Source organism: Physeter macrocephalus, chromosome 4 (assembly GCF_002837175.3).
Source record: "Physeter macrocephalus isolate SW-GA chromosome 4, ASM283717v5, whole genome shotgun sequence".
Lineage (NCBI taxonomy): Eukaryota > Metazoa > Chordata > Mammalia > Artiodactyla > Physeteridae > Physeter > Physeter macrocephalus.
The window spans coordinates 47203779-47223634 of record NC_041217.1 but is presented as its reverse complement, the minus strand read 5'-3'; the positions used below and the strand labels follow the sequence as shown (position 1 = coordinate 47223634).

The following is a 19856-nucleotide window of genomic DNA, read 5'->3' as shown; positions in this document are numbered from 1 at the left end:
GCAGCAGCAACCCTAGCGTCCCACGCCCGTCTCTGCTGTCCGCGCCGACAGCCGCGGCTCGCGCCCGTTTCTGGAGCTCCTTTACGCGGTGCCCTTAATCCCCTCTCCTCGCGCCGCAGGAAGCAGAGAGGCAAGAAACGAGTAGGTCTATTTTTGATCAAGAGTATAAAAGCTTTCTGACCTTCGTTATTACGCACCTAAAGTAAGACTGACCACACAGTGCTTTTTTCTAGCAAAATCCAGCATGCAAGGTGACCGTAGATGGCCAGTTGGAATCTACTCCTTGTGGCAATACCCTTCCCAGGGCCAGCATGTGTTCCTCTTGGCTGGGGAGCATGCTTGATTACTTCTGGAACAGTTCAGGCCATTGTCATCAGAGTCTGAATCAGTAGTTTTCAAATTAGGCTGCTTGTACCCTGGGGCTCTGAGAAGATGCTTGAATGGCTCCATAAACAATACAGTTGTTTATTTTTACCAAACAGTAATGATGTTAAATGCCTAAGGAGTCTATTCCTGACTTTCATCTCTTTTACATACTCAGGTTAGTTGTAGAATTTTTAAAAAGTGTTCTGACGATATTTATAAAATAAATTACTCTTGGTGACCTCCAACATGTTATCTGAAGTCAGAATCATTTGGTGTGCCTAGTAACATGTATATCCCCCACTCCAACCTGCTGATTTAAGGAAATACTGAGAAGATCAGGTCACAGGATAATAGATGTTTAACATTTAGTGCTGTCTATATGAGTCCACTGGAAGCTCACATCTAGTTTCTCCTGGATTTTTCTCTTTGCTGATCTTAATCTGTATCCTTTGACTGTATAAACCATGAACTCAAGCATTAAAAAAAAAAAAAAAAAAAAGGATGTGGAGCTCATTCTTCTGAAATGCTCCCCCTGCTGTGACATCCCTGACAAGTGGATGTCTGGCATCTAGAAGAACCCTGCTGCTAGCCAGTGCTCATCATCTCCAAGGCTGCCCATCCTACTTGGTATCAGTTATAAATTAATATAAAAATTGTCCTTGAAGGAATCAAGAGGCTTCCTTTAGCCTCCCCACCCTCAGGCATAGGTTTCAAAACTTCCTCCTAGGTGTACCCAAAGCCTGTCTTCCACGCCTCTAATATCACTCCCTGTCGTATCATTGTCTCCTTTTCTCTCTACTCCTCCCACCGTGCACACTGGAAAATGAGCTTTCTTTTTTCTTATTTATCTGTGTACATTAGCGCTGAGTACTGTACCTGACACATAGTAGCACTCAATGACAATTTGTGGTTCAGTCAACTCAACTCCCTCTCACTTAATAAGACCCCTCCCTTGGATCTTCATTCTGCCCTCTGAGATATACAGAATTCATGAGATACCTCTTCCACATGACAACCCTTCAGATATTTACAGAGAGCACTGCTAAGTCTGCTTCCAAGTCTCCCTGTATCCATCCTAACTGCCCCAATTCCTTCAGCCAGTGTTCATATGACACTGTCTCCAGGTGCCCTGGAATCCTGACTGCCTGGCCTTTCATTGGAGTCTCTCCCCACCTGTGACACTCAATCCTAAACCAACTCAAGGCGTGTGGCTTGACGAGGCACCGTCTCTCTCCATCACCTTGGTCACTACACTTTCTTAATACAATCTAAGATATTCGTGGGCTTAGCAGCCATGCTCCATTCATTGCCAGCCTCTTCATCTTGTAACCTTTGCTTTCCCATGCATCCGGCTCTTTCCACCATTTACAAATGGTGTTGCAACCAGGCTGAGCCACTGAGTGGCCCACACAAACAAGTGTGGGTTGAAGCTCTGGGTGAAACCCCATCTTATAATGAGAGTTTCATTAAGTTTGGACAGGCAGCTGCAGAGACCAGAGAGTCTGATAAGAGAGGGCACAGGTTACCGGGAGATGAAAAGAGCCTGGTCCACTCAGTGCATTTTAAACTCAAGAGGACCAAAAGGTGTGGGGCTTGTGTAGGATCCAAAATCACCATCAGGAGCCACAGTCTATTTGAGCTCAGGGCTCCAAGGAGCAGGAAAGCAGCATAAATTTCAGTGAGGCAAAGCTAAGTGGTAATGGACTTTACGTCCTCTCATATATAGTTAATTTGCAGAATAAATTGGTCAGGGCAACAAAAGGATTTAACATCCAAATTCATTTGCAAAACAAAACCTAGGGTTGAAGTAGTATTATTATTGAATAATATTTTTATTAAAAATTTCTAGACCATTTGGTAGTTAAAGATATTTATAAGTGAGTCCTTACAGCATCCAGCAAGGCATCAAATCTCTCGCTGTGGAGCCACACAAGCCCTGAAGACTCCCACCTGCCCCGGTAACTCAGGTTAGCATCCCGAACACACACACACACACACACACACACACACACACACACACACACACACACACACACACTCTGTACACAATGTACTGCCGAGTTTTTGTAATGTGGAGACAAGGCAAGTAATCGTCCTGTCAGTTTTACCCATTTCAGAATCGTCACGGGGTGTCCCCAGACTGTGCTCCTCTTGTCTAGGTTTGAAGCGAGAAAGAAAAGAGGTGACGAGGTAGGAGCTGGAGCCAATAGGAGAAGAGATGGAATAAATGGAGTCACAAAGAGAATGTTGCTGGGCTGATGGTCCTGGCAAAGCGAAAGGCGCTCGTGGGCACCCCTAGCTGAGAGGTAACGCCGCGTGGTGAACAAAGGGAAGCATCAGTTTCACTGTGGATATGGCCAGAGGCTCACAGAGGCCCCCAGTGGAGCCCTCAACATTAGCAGAGGCCAAAGCTGGTGCAGGGAGCTCCCTGTTCTCTACACTCTCTCTGTTTCTATTACAGTTTTCTCCCTCTACTTGACCCCCGGCTAGTCCCCTGTGTTTTTCTGGCTCCTTCTTGGGGAGGACCAGGAAAGAGGGAAGGCACCGGCTCCTGAGCGGTCTGGGGGTGCACACTTGGCTTCTCATCTCAGCTGGAAAACAAGACTGGGGGAAAAAAGCCTTTAATCTCCAGACAGGGGCACAGAAAGTTCTTTCCTGGTGGCCCGCTGAGCTTGCCCAATCCTCACATGATCTTTCTGCTAATGGAGATTTGAAAATAACTAATCCCGCAGGTGTTCCTCATTTTCACCTCTCTCCCGGCCTCGTCCTCCCTCGCGCTCCCTCTCTCCATGCTGCTCTGTCTGTAGCGAATCAGCAGGGATAATCTACTGCAGCTCTGCACATCCGGAAGGCTGTGACTCTGAATCTCTAGGTCAGGTTTATTTATTTATTTATTTATTTTGGCTGGTTTGGAAAAAGCTTTAATGCAATGGATAGTTATTGGAATAATAACTACAATAAATTTAGTATCAAGCCAAGAAGATACTAACTTTTTTTTTAACTATCTTCACCATTTGGAATCACAAGTTGAATTTTCAAAAAATAAAGAAAATGGATAAAAAATGATACCATGCATTCATTGTAAGCTATAAGATGTGTTATCATCAATAATCTTCATATTGATAATTATACTTTAAAAAAAATGTCTGGCAATGATCATCCATTTCACAGAGAAATCTACCTTATGATGGAGTTTGGAGAGGCAGGAGCAATGAGTTAAGGGGACAACCTCTGTGGCCCAGGTCCCTTTGGCCTGTTCTCCTCTTCCCTACCAGGAGGAGGTACATGAGAATCATCAGCTGGCCTGTGGATGAGATGGGGGACCCTGATGCCATTGAGATTTAGCCAAAGTACAGGGCTTCAGGGCTGGTTCTTGATCCTCTGAGGCCTTGGGGGCCATCTTCAATCTGGCTGCACACAGCTGCGGCTGGGCTGGGGACGCTGATGGAGCTGGAGACTTCTTTCTTCTTCCCATTGTGCTGGGAGGAGGTCAAGGGGATGGATGGCCAGCCACCAAATGGCCAGCCAATGAATCGTCCCTGGCTGTGGGGCAGGGCAGGGCTGACTGTCAGTGTCGCAGTGTTAGAGGCTATGGCTGCTCCAGTGGGTTGTATAGTGGCCCCCGCAAAATCAGTGTTCATCTGGAACCTCACATTGTGACCTTATTTGGAAATAGGGTCTTTGCTGATGTAATTTAGATGAGGTTATCCTGGATTTAGGGTGAGCCTTGTGTCTTTATAAGAGAAGGCAGAGGAAGATTTGGACACACATTCACAGAGAAGAAGGCCAGGTAACACCTGAGGCCAAGATTGGAGTAATGCAGCTATAAGCCAAGAAACACCAAGGATTGGCAGGAGCCACCAGAAGCTAGAGGAGGCAGGAAGGATCCTCCCCTAGAGCCTTCAGAGGGACTGTGGTCCTGCCAACATCATGGCTTTCGACTTTTAACCCCCAGAACTGGAGAAATAAATTTTTTTTTTTTTTTTTTTTTTTTTTTTTTTTTGTGGTATGCGGGCCTCCCTCTGTTGTGGCCTCTCCCGTCGCGGAGCACAGGCTCCGGACGCGCAGGCTCAGCGGCCATGGCTCACGGGCCCAGCCGCTCCGCGGCATGTGGGATCCTCCCAGACCGGGGCGCGAACCCGGTTCCCCTGCATCGGCAGGCGGACGCGCAACCACTGCGCCACCAGGGAAGCCCAATTTTTGTTGTTTTAAGCCACTCATGTGGTGTCATTTGTTAGGGCAGCCTTAGGAAACAAAACAGGAAAGATTTGATATGAACAAAAAACCTGGCCATCCACCGAGAGTCACATGAGAGGCATTTGGTGAATAAAGAAATGAGACTGTAACAGGCAGATGAAAAACCGGAATCATATAAACATTATAAATGTGGTTGTTAGACAATGCGCACACACATTTATTACAATTTGTGATAGGGAGTACCTACAGAGTACCAGGTGCTGGGCTCTAGGGATGCAGGGATGGAAGTGAGTGGGACAGACAAGACATAAAACTAAACTCAGTCTGTTACAGTGTGGTAGGTACCCCTCTGGACACAGGCACTAAGTACCTTCTGCTAGGGATGATGGGAGCAGAGTGGCATATATATATATATATATATGTATATATGGAAGGATGGAAGGTAGGGAAGAAAGAAAAGAGAGGTGGGGAGGGAGGGAGGAAGGGAGAGAAAGAAAGGAAAAGGGAAAGAAAGACATTTTTAGGGTGTGTTGGGACAACAGTGATGTCCACCGGGTCTCCCACAACCCACACACCTGTGCGCTAAGTGCGCTGTGCAGGTGCTTCCGGACAGTCCCTCTGAGCCACTCAGGCTTCCTGGCCTGGCCTTTTTGATGAATCCTAATGAGGCTTTGGGTTGCAGCCTTGAGGAATTGCAGGCAGTCCGAGAGTAGAGAGAGCTAAAAACCTTTTGCTTCTTTCCATCCCTGTGTGTTTGTTGAACGCTTATCAAGTGCAGGGCCTGGGTGAGAGCCACGACGCGCCAACAAAACAGAGGCAGCTTCTTGCCCACTGGGGACGAGCAGTCTAGCTGATTAGAAGAGCTCATTTTTGTAGTAAAAGCTTTAGGGCTTCCCAGGAATTCTTGGATTTTATTTTTGTTCCTCTTGAGATGCATGGGCTGTTTAGAGATGCATATTCAGGCATCTTTAAAGTGGTGGTTGCATCACTGGGCTGTCTTCATATTTTCCTTTTCACACTAAGTTTAAGATCGAAAAGAGGTCGCTTATTTTTTTAGCACTTGGGGTCACTGCTAGACAAAGGCTATCTTTGCGTTTTTATTGATTCCTTGGTAGAGGCTGCTCTCCTGCTGTTTCTTGGACTCAACCTCTCATCCCAAATGGAACATCACTATTACTGACCAAAAAGAGGCTGACGGAGGCTTTGGCCAATTTGTCAATTTGTTATGAAATTAAAACTGTTCCCACATCAAAGCTGACTAACAGCTTTTGGCAAAGACAAAGCACTGCAGCTACACCAAAACTTCAATTTCACATGAACCTACTGAACCAGGAGCCTCAACCAGGCAATTATTTGTTTGACAACATGCCTATTAAGAGGGGGGCAATCTTCAGAAAATGTAACCTTATTATTGATCCACTTTTTAAGAGCTGTTTGGGGACGAGATACCATTTTCTTTCTGTCTCCTACAACTTCCACATCTGCATGGTCATAATTGATGAACAAAATCATCACCTGCAGGCGCCTTGGGGAAAGGTTTAATTCTGTTTGGTAGGCAATGCTTCATGAGTGAGGCAGAAAATTGGAAAACAACATTTTTAGAGAAGAAAAATGTCAACAAGAATTGGAGGAAAACTAAGCATTTTCTGCTAAGTACCAGTTAAACAAAACATTTAATTTTCCAGAAGACACCTTTTCTCGAACGTCCCGTTAATGGTGCTTTGCTGAGGTGCCCAGTGGGTATTTGATGACCACTGACTATTACACTGGACTTCACCACACCCAGACATGCTGTTCATGCTTATAACAAAGACCATCTGATCTGCTATTTCCAGAAATTTCCTGAAGGAATACCAAAGAACTAGAGCTGAAGTGTACGGTAACTTTAATATTTTTTTGGTTTACATTACGTCCCTGTATTTTATTTATTTTATACTTAGTAGTTTGTACCTCTTAATGTAACTTTAATTTTAGAACACAAAGGATACATCCTGACAAAGGATTTTTGTTTTTTAATTGTGGATTTATTTGTAAGAAAGGACAAGAGTATAAACTCTCTGGAATTGGGACTGTTGCCGAACGTGTTGGATAGTTGTCTAGTATTTAATCCCAAAAGAAAGATGTGCTTCCTCTGAGCTAATGGGCAGTGATGAATGTGTAGTGGGAAAGGTTGATGGGCTCCAGTGTGTAGGCTGAGACTGGACAGAGTAGGAAAAGTGCAGAAGGCGTGGTTCTCTGTGACCGTCCTTGGAGTCCAGAATGCCTCTCTCTCTTGCTGTCACACTGCCTTGTTTGCTGGTGAAGTGGTCCACACAATGTTGAATCCCAGTACAATGCTATCGCTCAGCTCTCAGAGCTGCCTAGAACCCCACAGCAATGTACCTCCACCTCAGCTACTGGTACCCATGGCCCCGCAGGCCCAGGACACCAGTCACGGCCTTTTGACACATTGTGACATTAGTGACCACAACTTTCTCACATTTTCTAGTCACAGGAGAACCACTTTCTGCTCTTCAGCGCCACAGTCGGCTACCCCTTTTCTTAAGTGTAAATCCTTAAGTCCCAAGGTGATTACCCAGTGCACATTAATAACCTTTGAGATATGTGTGTATACTTTCAAAATTTACAAAATGTATTTTTGCAATATTATCTCAAATCTTTGCAACTAGATTATCTCTGACCAATTCCCGTTTGTACATGAAAGTAGTGGAACTCACTCTGAGTTGATGTCTCTCTTCGAAGAAAACTAGAAAATCTCAGAAGAACCCAGGACAGCAAGGTGAGAAATGAAATTAAACCCAGGCTGTCTAGTTAGAACCTGCAGAACGCAGGGAGTAGTCACTTTGTATACAAGTCATTAAAAATGATTTATTAGTTGGACAAACATTTGTAGGCATTCCATAAATATTTGTTTAATGAATTGTCAAATGCATTAGTTACATTACATGTTAGGCACTGTGGGATATTATAGTGGCGAACAAGACATAATTTTGTCCTTCAAGGAGCCCATCTTTTGATGGTGTGGCTGGCAGCAGTGTAGGTAAGTAGACAGGCATTGTGAGAATCATTAATTTTAGAGAGTACTCACTATGTCCCAGCTCCGCTAAACTCTCTGCATGGATTTTATCAGTCCATCGTTACCACAGCCTTACTAAATCAGTTGTTATTATCATCTCCATTTTATGTATGAGAAAGCCCAGGCACAGAAAGGTTAAGAAACCACCCCCAAATTACACAGCTAACAAGTGGTAAGGTCAGAAATCAAGCCCAGGCAGTCTGACTCAGACCTTGCAGCGAAGTGGATGGCTTGGGGGAGGTAAAGTACATAGATTTAAGATTGATTGGGGGGGCTTCCCTGGTGGTGCAGTGGTTGAGAGCCCGCCTGCCAATGCAGGGGACATGGGTTCGTGCCCTGGTCTGGGAAGATCCCACCCACATGCCACGGAGCGGCTGGGCCCGTGAGCCGTGGCCGCTGAGCCTGTGCGTCCGGAGCCTGTGCTCAGCAACGGGAGAGGCCACAACAGTGAGAGGCCCGCGTACTGCAAAAAAAAAAAAAAAAAAAAAAGATTGATTGGGAGAGCAAGAAGGGACCCACAAAGAAGCCAGGATTTCTGTCTCGAGCAATAGGGAAATTGATGCCCTTTCCTGAGCAAGGACCTATGGAAGGAGGAGCAGATTGCTGGGAGGGTGTAGAGACGTAAGGACTGCAGTTTGGGACACGTTGAGTTTGAGGTGCCTATTGAACATTCAGATGGATTTCCAAGCAAGCATATTAAGTTCTGTTATACTTGGGGAAGCAATCCCAGCTAGAAATGTAGCTTTGGCTGTCATCAGGTAACGTTTTTTTTCTTTCTACTTGATTGCTTGAAGCTTTGGTGAGGGGCTAGAGACTATTTACAGATGCGTTGGCTTTATTCTTTATGCTTGACTTGTTTTTAAAATTTAAATCTATGGTCATGACTTACTATATTCACTCCCCTTTTCCCTCCAAAAAAAAAATATATATATCCATGGATATATAGATAGACATAGATAGAAAGAGATATGGAAATGGATATATACACCTAAACCAGGGAAAGGAGTTTCAAATATGAAGACACAATCCCTGCCCCCAGAGCACCCCTTATCTCCTATTGAGGTGTAGAGAGAAGTGGCCGGGTCAGGCCCTATCCACTTCGTATTGTATTTTGGTCAGGTCTCAGAAAGTGTGTCTCATGGCAGGTCTAGGAGTTCAATTCAAGGCCATCCAGAGCGACCTGACCCTCTCTGTTTACAGACATAATTAAACACCCTAAGAGGCTGATTTGAGCCTGGGTACATGGTTGGAAATGTGAATTCGGGTAACTTCAGGATTTCTGGTGTGAACAGGAGTAGACTGGGGTGGGGGGAGTGGGAGTGGGGGTAGGTCATGGAAATCAGGGTGTCCGTGGGCTTCAGGGTGCAGTTCGCTATGGCTGTGCTTCATTTACCCCATGTCAAGCTTTCTTTCCTGTGGGTCCTAAGCTGTCTCCAAAAGCTGGGATCTGACAAGTTTGCATTTGATTTCTTTTGGCTGCCTAATGAACTGCCTCTGTAGTTCTAGCTGTGATGTCATTAGCATCTCATTGCCTTGGGCACAAACTCAGGAGAGAGATTCTTAAGCAGTCCCAGAATCCTACAGGAATGGTACCAATTTACTTCGTAACAACTAATTCACCTTCATGACCTGTCAGTTTCCAGCAGCAGAGCAGGCCCTGCATGAGGATGGTCAGTCACTTTTATCATCCTCCTATGCTCCTGAGTCTAGGTGGGTCAATATGTACATGCCTAAGGCCACAGGCACACCCACAAAGAGATTTTGAACACTGAGGATGCCAATAATCTCATACCACAATATTCTATTGGGGAAATTCATCCACTGTGTGCTGTAGGATACAGATTTAGCCTAAAGCAAATGGCATTTATTTATAGCAAACTGTATTTGCGGAATGCTTTGCAGTTTTGGGGTTGTTAACGACATTCCAGGTTGGCTGTTCTTCTACTTGTAAGAAAGCTAAGTGTGATGAGGACCCCAAAGCCTCCCCTGAGAGCAATAGGGTGAATTTTGCAAACGGGGGTGAGTGGGGGGGAGCACACTTGGGTATTCTTGGTCAGAAGTTACCTTTGTCAGTTATATTCTTTTAAGACCTTAATTGTAGCTTATTTTTGTCCAGAAACTGTGAATTTGTTGAAATAGAATATTCATTTTATTAAGAAACAAGATAGTGTCTCAAATTACTAGAGCATTTCCACCCAGGATCTAGAGGGCAGAAGAGGGACGAAGTAAGAAAGGACTGTCACTGGAGTGGACAATGGAAGAAGGTGGCCATTGAACCATAAGGAAATAAGGCAGAGACTCTTTCCTCCAGTCTCTACACACAGACCTCACCACCACCCACTCCAACACTGAGCTGGGGGTTAAAAGCAAATGTCAAAGCTCAGACTCTCCTGAAGCTTTTAGGTTTGAACTCTTTCACTCCCCACAGACACGTTGGTTTTTGCTGCTCTCTTTGGGCAAAGGGAGATTTATCTGGGCTTTCACCACTGGACTCCATCATTTTAAGGAGTATTTCCCGATTGTATCTTTAATGGCGCATGGAAAATGCATTTCCTTTTTGAAAAATCTCTCATAACACACACATCTATTCTTCGCTGGATCCTGAATAGATGGCTTTGGGGAGTTAGCTGCTCATTACTTCTGTGTAAATCTCGCTCCTCTCTAGACAGCTCCATCCTGCATGATGAGGGGACCAGAGGGGCAATTCGTCTTGGCCTCCAACAGGGCCTGCTCTATAGGGGCCTGAATATTATCAGGAGAAGGAAAATACAATTCTGATGAAAACAAGAGTTTGGTGGCCTCTCACCATCTTCCTCTGTAAACCCCTTCCTGTGTTTCTCTACGTCCTACTCTTACACCAATCCAGGGCTGAAGGATACTGAAGGGGATTAGTTGCATCTTGATTTTAATTGGGAAAGCCAGAAGACGGAAGCAAGGGGAGCAGCCCCTCAAATGTTTACAGCAATTACAAGCCTTAATGATGCAGCGCTGGAGGGCAGGGAGGCTGTCACTCAGCTCGGCTGCGTTTGGGGTTGCAGTGCCCTCTCGTGGCCCAATTTGTCTGTCAGATGGTGCACCCTAAGTGATGAATGGACAGGGGTTATATGTCTTATATACGGATGTGTATGTAGGGTGTGGGGGTAGTTTCTGGGTGTTTGGGGAGTAAAAGTGAGAGAAAAGAAATTTGGTGGCATATTATTTCCCCCTTGAAGTAAACTATACTCCATGTGAAGGATATGGAGGGGGATTTTTATTTTCCCTTTAGAGTTTTATTTTCCCTTCCTATCTTGTGTCTCTCACAATTATGTCTCTCACTCTATATTTTTCTCCTTAGGATAAGTTTTATGGATTTGTTTTACTCAGCCTTTTATTATTTGATTGAAAGGAAATTGTACCATGACTTTTTTTTTTTTAAGTAACCAGGTGTTACTTTTCCGTAAGTTTATTTTCTGTGGTACCAAAGTGGCCGCACCGGATTGATCACGCCTTTTCTTTCCTCTCACAGAAGTCATTTTAGAACTGATATCACCATCTAGTGGTCATTTCATAGAAATGCTTTTCGCAGCCTCTGTTGAATACTTTCTCAACCGGGAGGTTGAGATGACACGTGGATGGATAATGAAATGCTTGTGAGGGTCAGGAGGGCCAGCAAGAGACCCTCCAGCTCCCCGGCAAGGCTTGCACAGTGAAATGTTTTAAATCTTATCTTGAAAAGAAGCATGGTCTCTTTACTGATTTTTTCTTTTTTCATTTACTTTCTCAATGAACGAGGGCCTGTTTTTCTAGAAATCACATCACAGTTGCAAAGCTTTCACGCCACCCCTACTTATCGCAGCCCAGTTCATACAGCCTGTTGAAGAAGATTGGAGACCTGGCCAGGGGCGGGCTGGGTGAGGAGAGTCCTGCCAGGTCGTGGCCGCTTTATGAACCCTCCCAGTGGGGTTCACTGAGTTTCATGAGCCTGAATGTCAATCAAGATGTACACATGGCTTGGAGTTGACTCTGGGGCTAGCTGGTGTGGGCTTCTGGACTTCCTATTGGAGACCATCGTTCTTGGCTTTGGTGTGTGCGGTTATGCAGTTCTCTTATAACATCGCAAGGGCTTGAGCTCAATCTTTGATCCGTTATTAAACAAAAGGCACGTGTGAAATAAATTATATTCCATATTTATAGTTTCTAAGTGAGCCTTTGCCTTTGCACACAGAAGGAATCTGGTGTCAATGGAGCTGCTGGTAAAAATGCCTCATCCGCACAGTATGATGCTCATGTGGGAAACAACAGTGCTGAAATGCCTCTGGACACTTCCAAACGGTCTTACATTACATCGCAAACAAGGGGAGAATAACAGTGCTCCCTGAGCCCCATAAGAGGGAACTCGGCTCTGAAGTCATAAGTCGTATCTCACAATTATCTTCTGGAACCACTTTGCAAATCCTTGCAACCAGTTTCCCCAAAGATCTGGTCCCTCAAGCTTGGCACTCTTGATGAGCCTGAGGACCAGGAGGAACATTCTGTGTCTGCCTATTGTTTCCAAAAGCCCAGCTGTCTCCCTGAAATTGTTTCACGTTCGGGCATACAACTGTGCACAAAGGACCAGGGATCTCCTAAGGAACCCAAAGCTTTTTGTTAGCAGATTCTATTTCCATCTTTCTTTAGACTTAATAAATTAAATGAAAAATCATGAAGGCTTGGAAGAGAAATATCAAGCAATGCTTTCTTCCATAGGGAAAAACACTTCTGGTAGGCATTTCCAATGTTTGTCACCAAAAATAAATCAAGAGCTTCCCCAAATACCTTTTACTCATCAGTCAAGGGCAATGTGGACCCATCTTTCAGGCTTTGTAGTGCAAATCTTTTTGAAAAAGTCAAACTTCCCTCTGTATCTTTAATACATTGATTAATAATGAAGCAGAGAAGTCCTGTTATTCCCTATGACTTAACGGCTTTAGGATCAGACAAGACTGGATTCAAATTTCAGATCTCACTATACACTAGCTGTGTGATCTTGAGGCTCTTGGCCTCACTTTCCTCATTTATAAAATGGGTGTAATGATAGAGCTCATGCGGAGAGTTGTTATAGGGGTTAAGGGAGATCTTTAACAGATCTCACTTTCACTGTACAGACTTGATAAATCTTACTGATAGTTATGATTAAAACTATGATGATGATGCTTCAACATGCACTATAGCCATTGTGTTTTGTGCTCTGAAAATAGTTGGCTGTTTATTTATAACCCAATGCTAGAGGTAGGTATTAATATCTTCATTTTTGGATGAAGAAAATGATTCATAGAATAATCACTGCTGTTATTGTTGATATTATTGATGACAGCCATAAATCCTGCACAAATACGGCAGAAGCATCCGTCTGAAAGGATCCGTGGCGCTGATGATTCTCAGGAAGGAAGAAAACCTGCTCTCACATTTGGAAGGGTCATTTCTAGCTGTGTGGGTCTCTGGGAGGATGGGTTCCCCAAACTAAGTGGGATAACAGCGTCACATTCTTACCCCCTCAGAGTCATTTTCTGACCTCTCAAGGACTTGAGTCTAGCACTCAGGGGCCACGAGGCCATGCAAGTCCCTGCTCTTTCACCTCCCTCACTGTTCCTTTTTATTTTGTGTCTGGCAGGCAACTCCCCATCCGACGAGTCAGAGGAGCGGGAAAGAGACCCCAAGGTGCTGACATTCCCTGAATACATTGCCAGCTTGTCAGAGTCTGGCACCAAGCGCATGGCGGCTGGAGTCCGCATGGAGTGCCAGAGCAAGGGACGGTGCCCCTCGTCCTGCCCCCTGTGTCATGTGACATCCAGCCCTGACACCCCTGCTGAGCCAGTTCTGCTGGAGGTGACCAGAGCAGCCCCCATCTATGAACTGGTCACCAACAACCAGACGCAGAGGGTAAGAGGCCTGGGACTCATGGTTTAAGGTGGCATCAACAACAACAGAGGGCTTTCCAAATGGCCTGAGGGGGTGACAGGGTCAGCTGAGCTCAACGCTACAATATGGAGAGTGAGACTTTTTATTTAACTACTCCAGCCACCTAATTTGCTTATATTTGCATTTTTGCATATTAAATCAAATAAATGCATCTGCAACACCCATGGTGATGACTCAGGAGTCACCGCTTGGCATTTGTACAGGTTTTTGAGCAACAAAGGCTGGAAGGAAGAAGGGAGATAAGGAGGCATAGCAATCACAGTCACCTGAGCTTTGTTCAGAAAGCCTCAGGGGGTGGTCGTGGGAGGGGACTCAGCAGTACCACCCCCTTGTTGGCACGGCAGGTGGACCAGCTCCCCTAACCGATCCAAGACTGGGTCAGCTAGGCTAGGAGGAGCACATTAGGTACAGATCCCCAAGGGAAGGATCTGTCCACCTTAGTCTGGAGGGGGTTGATTTTCTGCCTATCACTCTGACTCTTAAGAACAAAACTCCACATCCACGCAGATCTTCCTGCCTTATATTATGCAGCTGGGTCATGACATTTCCCAGTCACTCCTCTTTTTCCTCTGCCCCTCCCTTTTCCAAGGAAATGAATGGACCCAAAAGGGTAAGCTAAATAAATGCAGCAGAGGCAGTGACCTACCTCATTTCCTAGCTCTCTGATCTTCTCAAGGATGTTAAGAACAGAGCGGGTCAAAACAAAGACAACAACAACAACAATGACAAAAATCAAAAACACAGAAGCTCAGGGCGGGGGACTTCTGAGATTAGGCAAAGCCACTTTGGGGAAAAGATATAGTGGAGTCTCAGCAGTGAGCTGCTTGCCTGCTTGAGAGGTGTGTCTCTCCAGGTGGGGTGATAATTGCTTTCTCTTTTCTCTTTTAAGGGACACCTGGTGCGTCACAGTTTGTTTCATAGGTGATGCGTGTGTGTTTCTCTCGCCTCTCTGCCTCTGCTACAGATACTTCATTGAGTGTTTGAAAATAAGGTTTTTCACAGGAACAAAAAAGATAAATTGTTCCTTTGGCCTGCAAATTTCTCTTCAATCTGATAGAAGTGACTATGGGAAGAGAAGTGGGAGAGAAGAGACCACTGGAGGTGGGCTTGAAAGGATGAGGAGAAGGAGGGGCTTGTGTCACCATGGAAACCCCAAAGCTGCAGTGCTTTTAATCCAATGCCCAGCCCTCCCCTCACGTGTCCCACTCTGTCTTCTGTGAGCACCCAAGGCTGCTGCAGTTGGTACCCCAGGAGCTCCTGTGCACTTGCCTGGGAGCAGCAGAATCAGGGAGCTCACGCCTAGAACCATCCTATGGGGCAGGGCATGCGAAGCTGCAGACAGGGAAGAGCTTGGTGGGAGAGGGGGGCCTGGAGCCCCTGCTTCCTGTTGGGCCAGTACCAGCAGAATGAGGAAGCTGAAGGAATTTTTGTCTTTAGCAACGCCCCTTTCTGGATCCCCTGCTTGCCAGAATTTAGCCCCCTCTGTCTCCCTGCACTGGTCTTAGGAGAGTGGTTGAGAAATACCTCCCATCTGGCCATATTTTGAACCTTTAATTTCCAAACACACAGAAAGGTGGCCTGAGCAGGAGTTCAGTCACCATACCTTCTCTCTTCTTCCTTAGACATTTTCTGTGGTCACCATTCTCTCCACTCCTCTGCTTTTCTTTCTAATTGTGCCCTTTCTACCAAGGAATAGAGATGAGGAGTGATGAAGCAAAGGACCAGTGGAGGGGAGCTAAGTCCTGGCATTAGTAACTTGGTGTGTTCCTATCCCTACCTGTCTGGTAGATCTTCAGGCCAGTTTTCCAACCTCTTGGCCTCATTGTCTTCCTTCTGTCGGACTAAATAATCTCCAGTGCCATATTTCAGTCTAGTCTGTGATTGCAATTTAGAAACAAGTAGGTCAAACCATATGACAAACCAGGTGTCTCAAACCCAACAGACTTGAAGTCACCACCTTCCACCCTAAACTATACCTGCTTGTGCTTCCACTTCAGTGAATGGCATTCTTTTCTACCAAGTTGCCCAAACTGGAGACCAGGGAGGCTTCCTAGACTTTTCTTGTCCCTAACATCTAATCCATCATCTAGGGCTACAAATATCTCAAATCCATCCTCTTTTTATTATACCCCCTGTCACAGCCTAACTATTTCCGTCATCCATTGTAATATCAGGCCACCATCTTCTTGTTACAGTAGGCTTCTTACTGGTTTCCCTGTTAGACCAGTCAGAGTCATCTAACTAACTAGTCTTAAGTCTAATATGGACTTCTGATCATATAGCAGCAAGGTAATTCAGTGGTTCTGCAGAATCTATTGAATAAATCTAAAGTCCTTAGCACATCATTACAAGGGCAGTTCACTCTCCGATTTTGTCTTCGCTGACATGGTTAGGCTGTACCCACTCTATACTTTATGCTTTATCCTCCGAAATTTAACTCCTTGTACCTCCTTAAACAAAACACATTTTCTCCCATGCATTTGGCCCTTCAGACTTTCAACTCTTTCTCCCGGAAGTGCCTTTTCCCACATTACTGCCACTGGCAAACTCTTACTGTTACTTCCAAGTTTCAGCTCAAACATGACTCTCCCTTACACTCCCAGACCAACCCGATGTTCCTTCATGTAACTCCCACTGTATATGTTCATACATCTTTTAAAGCATGCATCACCTACTATCCTAGTGTTTATATAGTTGTTCACTCTCCTCTAGACTATGAGAAACTTTCTCTTCTATGGAATCCTAGTACCCAGCAGTAGTCACACATAGTTGGCATTCTGTAGAATGAATGAACGAAATGATGAATAAATGGCCAAATCAATGGATAGATGAACTTGGCTTGAAAGTTCAGCTGCTTGGACTTCCCTGGTGGTGCAGTGGTTAAGAATCCGCCTGCCAATGCAGGGGACATGGGGTTTGAGCCCTGACCCGGGAAGATCCCACATGCCTCAGAGCAACTAAGCCCGTGTGCCACAACTACTGAGCCTGCGCCCTAGAGCCCGCGAGCCACAACTACTGAGCCTGTGTGCCACAACTACTGAAGCCTGTGTGCCTAGAGCCTGTGCTCCACAACAAGAGAAGCCACCGCAGTAAGAAGCCCACGCACAGCAAGGAAGAGTAGCCCCTGCTCGCCACAACTAGAGAAAACCTATGCGCAGCAACAAAGACCCAACGTAGCCAAAAATAAAAATAAATAAATTTATAAAAAACAAAAAGTTCAGCTGCTTTCCTTAGAGAAAAATAATAAAAATTGGAAAATTCGATTTCTTTTCTGGAATCAGGATTAAATCTAATAACAAACAAGGATTCCTATGCAATGCCTGGCACATTGTAGGTACTAAGAAAAATGTAGTTTTCCTTTCTCTTCCTTTCCCAAAGCGTTCCTTCTTGATTCCTCTCTTGTACCCTCATCCTACCTACACAGTTACCTCTCTCCCAGGACTTAGAGAGTAGGAACTCTCAGCAAATGGTCTGAAACGGCATTTAGAATGTTTGTCATCATACGTATTGTCATCAATACCTTTGGAAGGAAAATCTGATCAGGTTGCTCCCCTGTTTGAAACACTTTGATGGTTTCCTGTTGCTCTTAGAATGTGACACCCACCCCCACATGGTGTCCTAAGGACTCTCTGTAATCGGCCTGCCACCCTCTCACTTTCTTAGCATCTCTTTGCCCCCTCCCCTGCTCTGTCTCTTACGGCAAGATGAACTTTTTCTCAGTTGATTTTAGAAGTCAAGTTTCTTACAGGCTAAAGTCTTCTTAATATTGGTTTTTCTACCTGGACTACTTCCCCAAGCTTTGTGACCGGATTACTCTTGACCTATCCCTCCAAGCTCATGGAGGCCTTCCCAAACTCCTCTGTGAGATTGGCCCCCTCCTTGTCCCTCCTGCCACCATTTCACCCTTTTCTGGAGCCCTTATCACAGTTCTGGTTATTTATATAACTTTTGTTTGTTTATTATTTAGCTGTAAGACTTAATGCAAGCAGGGGCCATGTATATCTTATGCACTGTATCCTTAACGCTTAGGACAGGAAATCGTCCCTACAGGTACTTAGCCAATAACAATTGATTGAAGACTGTAAGGCAGCAGCCATGATGTCCTCTTGATTCTGCTCATCTCAAAGGATGTCTGTTTTCCTAGTTAAAAAAAATACACCTTTTGATTTGAATTTGGTTTAGTCAGGTAAAGCATAAAGTGAGCACCTACTGTGAACTGGTATTCATCCTGGGAGCAGGTGGATACGGTGTTAATCAAGAGAGCTTGATGTTTCCATCAAGCCTGAGATGTAAAATCCATCCTGTTACCCATGTACTAACCTGTGACCATGAGCAAGTTAACTAACCTTTTGGATTCTAAGTGTCCTCCACTGTGAATCATGATAACTGTCTTACATGGAGCTCAAATTAAAGTGTTACTGAACCAAACTCGGGTCTGCTCACCTGCGCACAGTAAAGCCAATCTACTGACACCAGATTGTGGTGAAGGAAAATGCAGCGTTTATTGTAAAGGTGCCAGTACAAGGAGGACAGGTGGCTTGTGCTCTAAAACTCCAAACTCCCCAAAGGCTTTCAGAAAAACAATTTTAAAGCCCAGGTGAGGGAGAGGGGTTGCAGGGTGTGTGATCAACTTGTGCACAATTCTCTGATTGGTTGATGGTGTGGTGACAGGCCGGTGTGGCAGGGGTTAACATTATCAGTCCTTAGGCTCCAGGAGGCCTGAGGGCTACTTGCTCATGGTCATCAAGTAGTTAATATCTTCCATTTGCTGGGGGGCTTTCACATCTGTAAAACAACTCAGGAAATGTGCATCAGATACTATTATCTAGGCACTTCAGAGAGGAGCTAAAGCAGAGGATATGGGGGAAGGGTCTGCCCCCAGAAGGCCCCATAGGGTCTGCTCCCTTACAAAAGTGTTAGCATTTAAAGGACTTTGTATCCTTAGGTAGGTTTATTCCTAGGTATTTTATTCTTTTTGTTGCAATGGTAAATGAGAGTGTTTCCTTAATTTCTGTTTCAGATTTTTCATCATTAGTGTATAGGAATGCAAGAGATTTCTGTGCATTCGTTTTATATCCTGCTACTTTACCAAATTCATTGACTAGCTCTAGTAGTTTTCTGGTAACATCTTTGGGATTCTCTACGTACAGTATCATGTCATCGGCAAACAGTGACAGTTTTACTTCTTCTTTTCTGATTTGGATTCTTTTTATTTCTTTTTCTTCTCTGACTGCTATGGCTAAAACTTCCAAAATTATGTTGAATAACAGTAGTGAGAGTGGGCAACCTTTTCTCATTCCTGATCTTAGTATAAATGGATTCAGTTTTTCACCACTGAGATCGTGGCGTTGTAGAATGAGTTTGGGAGTGTTCCTCCCTCTGCTATATTTTGGAAGGGTTTGAGAAGGATGGGTGTTTGCTCTTCTCTAAGTGTTTGATAGAATTTGCCTGTGAATCCATCTGCTCCTGGGCTTCTGTTTGTTGGAAGATATTTCATCACAGTTTCAATTTCAGTGCTTGTGATTGGTCTGTTTATATTTTCTATTTCTTCCTAGTTCAGTCTCGGGAGGTTGTGCTTTTGTAAGAATTTGTCCATTTCTTCCAGGTTGTCCATTTTATTGGCATATAGTTGCTTGTAGTAATCTCTCCTGAGCCTTTGTATTTCTGCAGTGTCAGTTGTTACTTCTCCTTTGACAAAAGACCTGTATGCAGAAAACTATAAGACACTGATGATGGAAATTAAAGATGATACAAACAGATGGAGAGATATACCATGTTCTTGGATTGGAAGAATCAACATTGTGAAAATGACTCTACTACCCAAAGCAATCTACAGATTCAGTGCAATCCCTATCAAACTACCAGTGGCATTTTTCATAGAACTAGAACAAAAAATTTCACAATTTGTATGGAAACACAAAAGACCCCGCATAGCCAAAGCAATCTTGAGAAAGAAAAATGGAGCTGGAGGAATCAGGCTCCCTGACTTCAGACTTATACTCCAAAGCTACAGTAATCAAGACAGTATGATACTGGCACAAAACCAAATATAGATCAATGGAACAGGATAGAAAGCCCTAGATAAACCCACACACATATGGTCACCTTATCTTTGATAAAGAAGGTAAGAATATACAGTGGAGAAAAGACAGCCTCTTCAATAAGTGGTGCTTGGAAAACTGGACAGGTACATGAAGAAGAATGAAATTAGAACACTCCCTAACACCATACACAAAAATAAACTCAAAATGGATTAAAGACCTAAATGTAAGGCCAGACA

General features: G+C 44.5%; 1 protein-coding gene across 2 annotated transcripts in view; it reads left to right on the top strand.

The window, feature by feature from the left end:
- The window catches only part of ASTN1 (astrotactin 1), a 323018-nt gene that overhangs the window by 271371 nt on the left and 31791 nt on the right, over positions 1 to 19856 (top strand). For both annotated transcript variants that reach the window (XM_024133669.1, XM_028488086.1), the window contains exon 17: positions 13269 to 13537. In XM_024133669.1, the coding sequence (XP_023989437.1) occupies positions 13269 to 13537 (269 nt within the window). The remainder of the gene's footprint in view (positions 1 to 13268; positions 13538 to 19856) is intronic.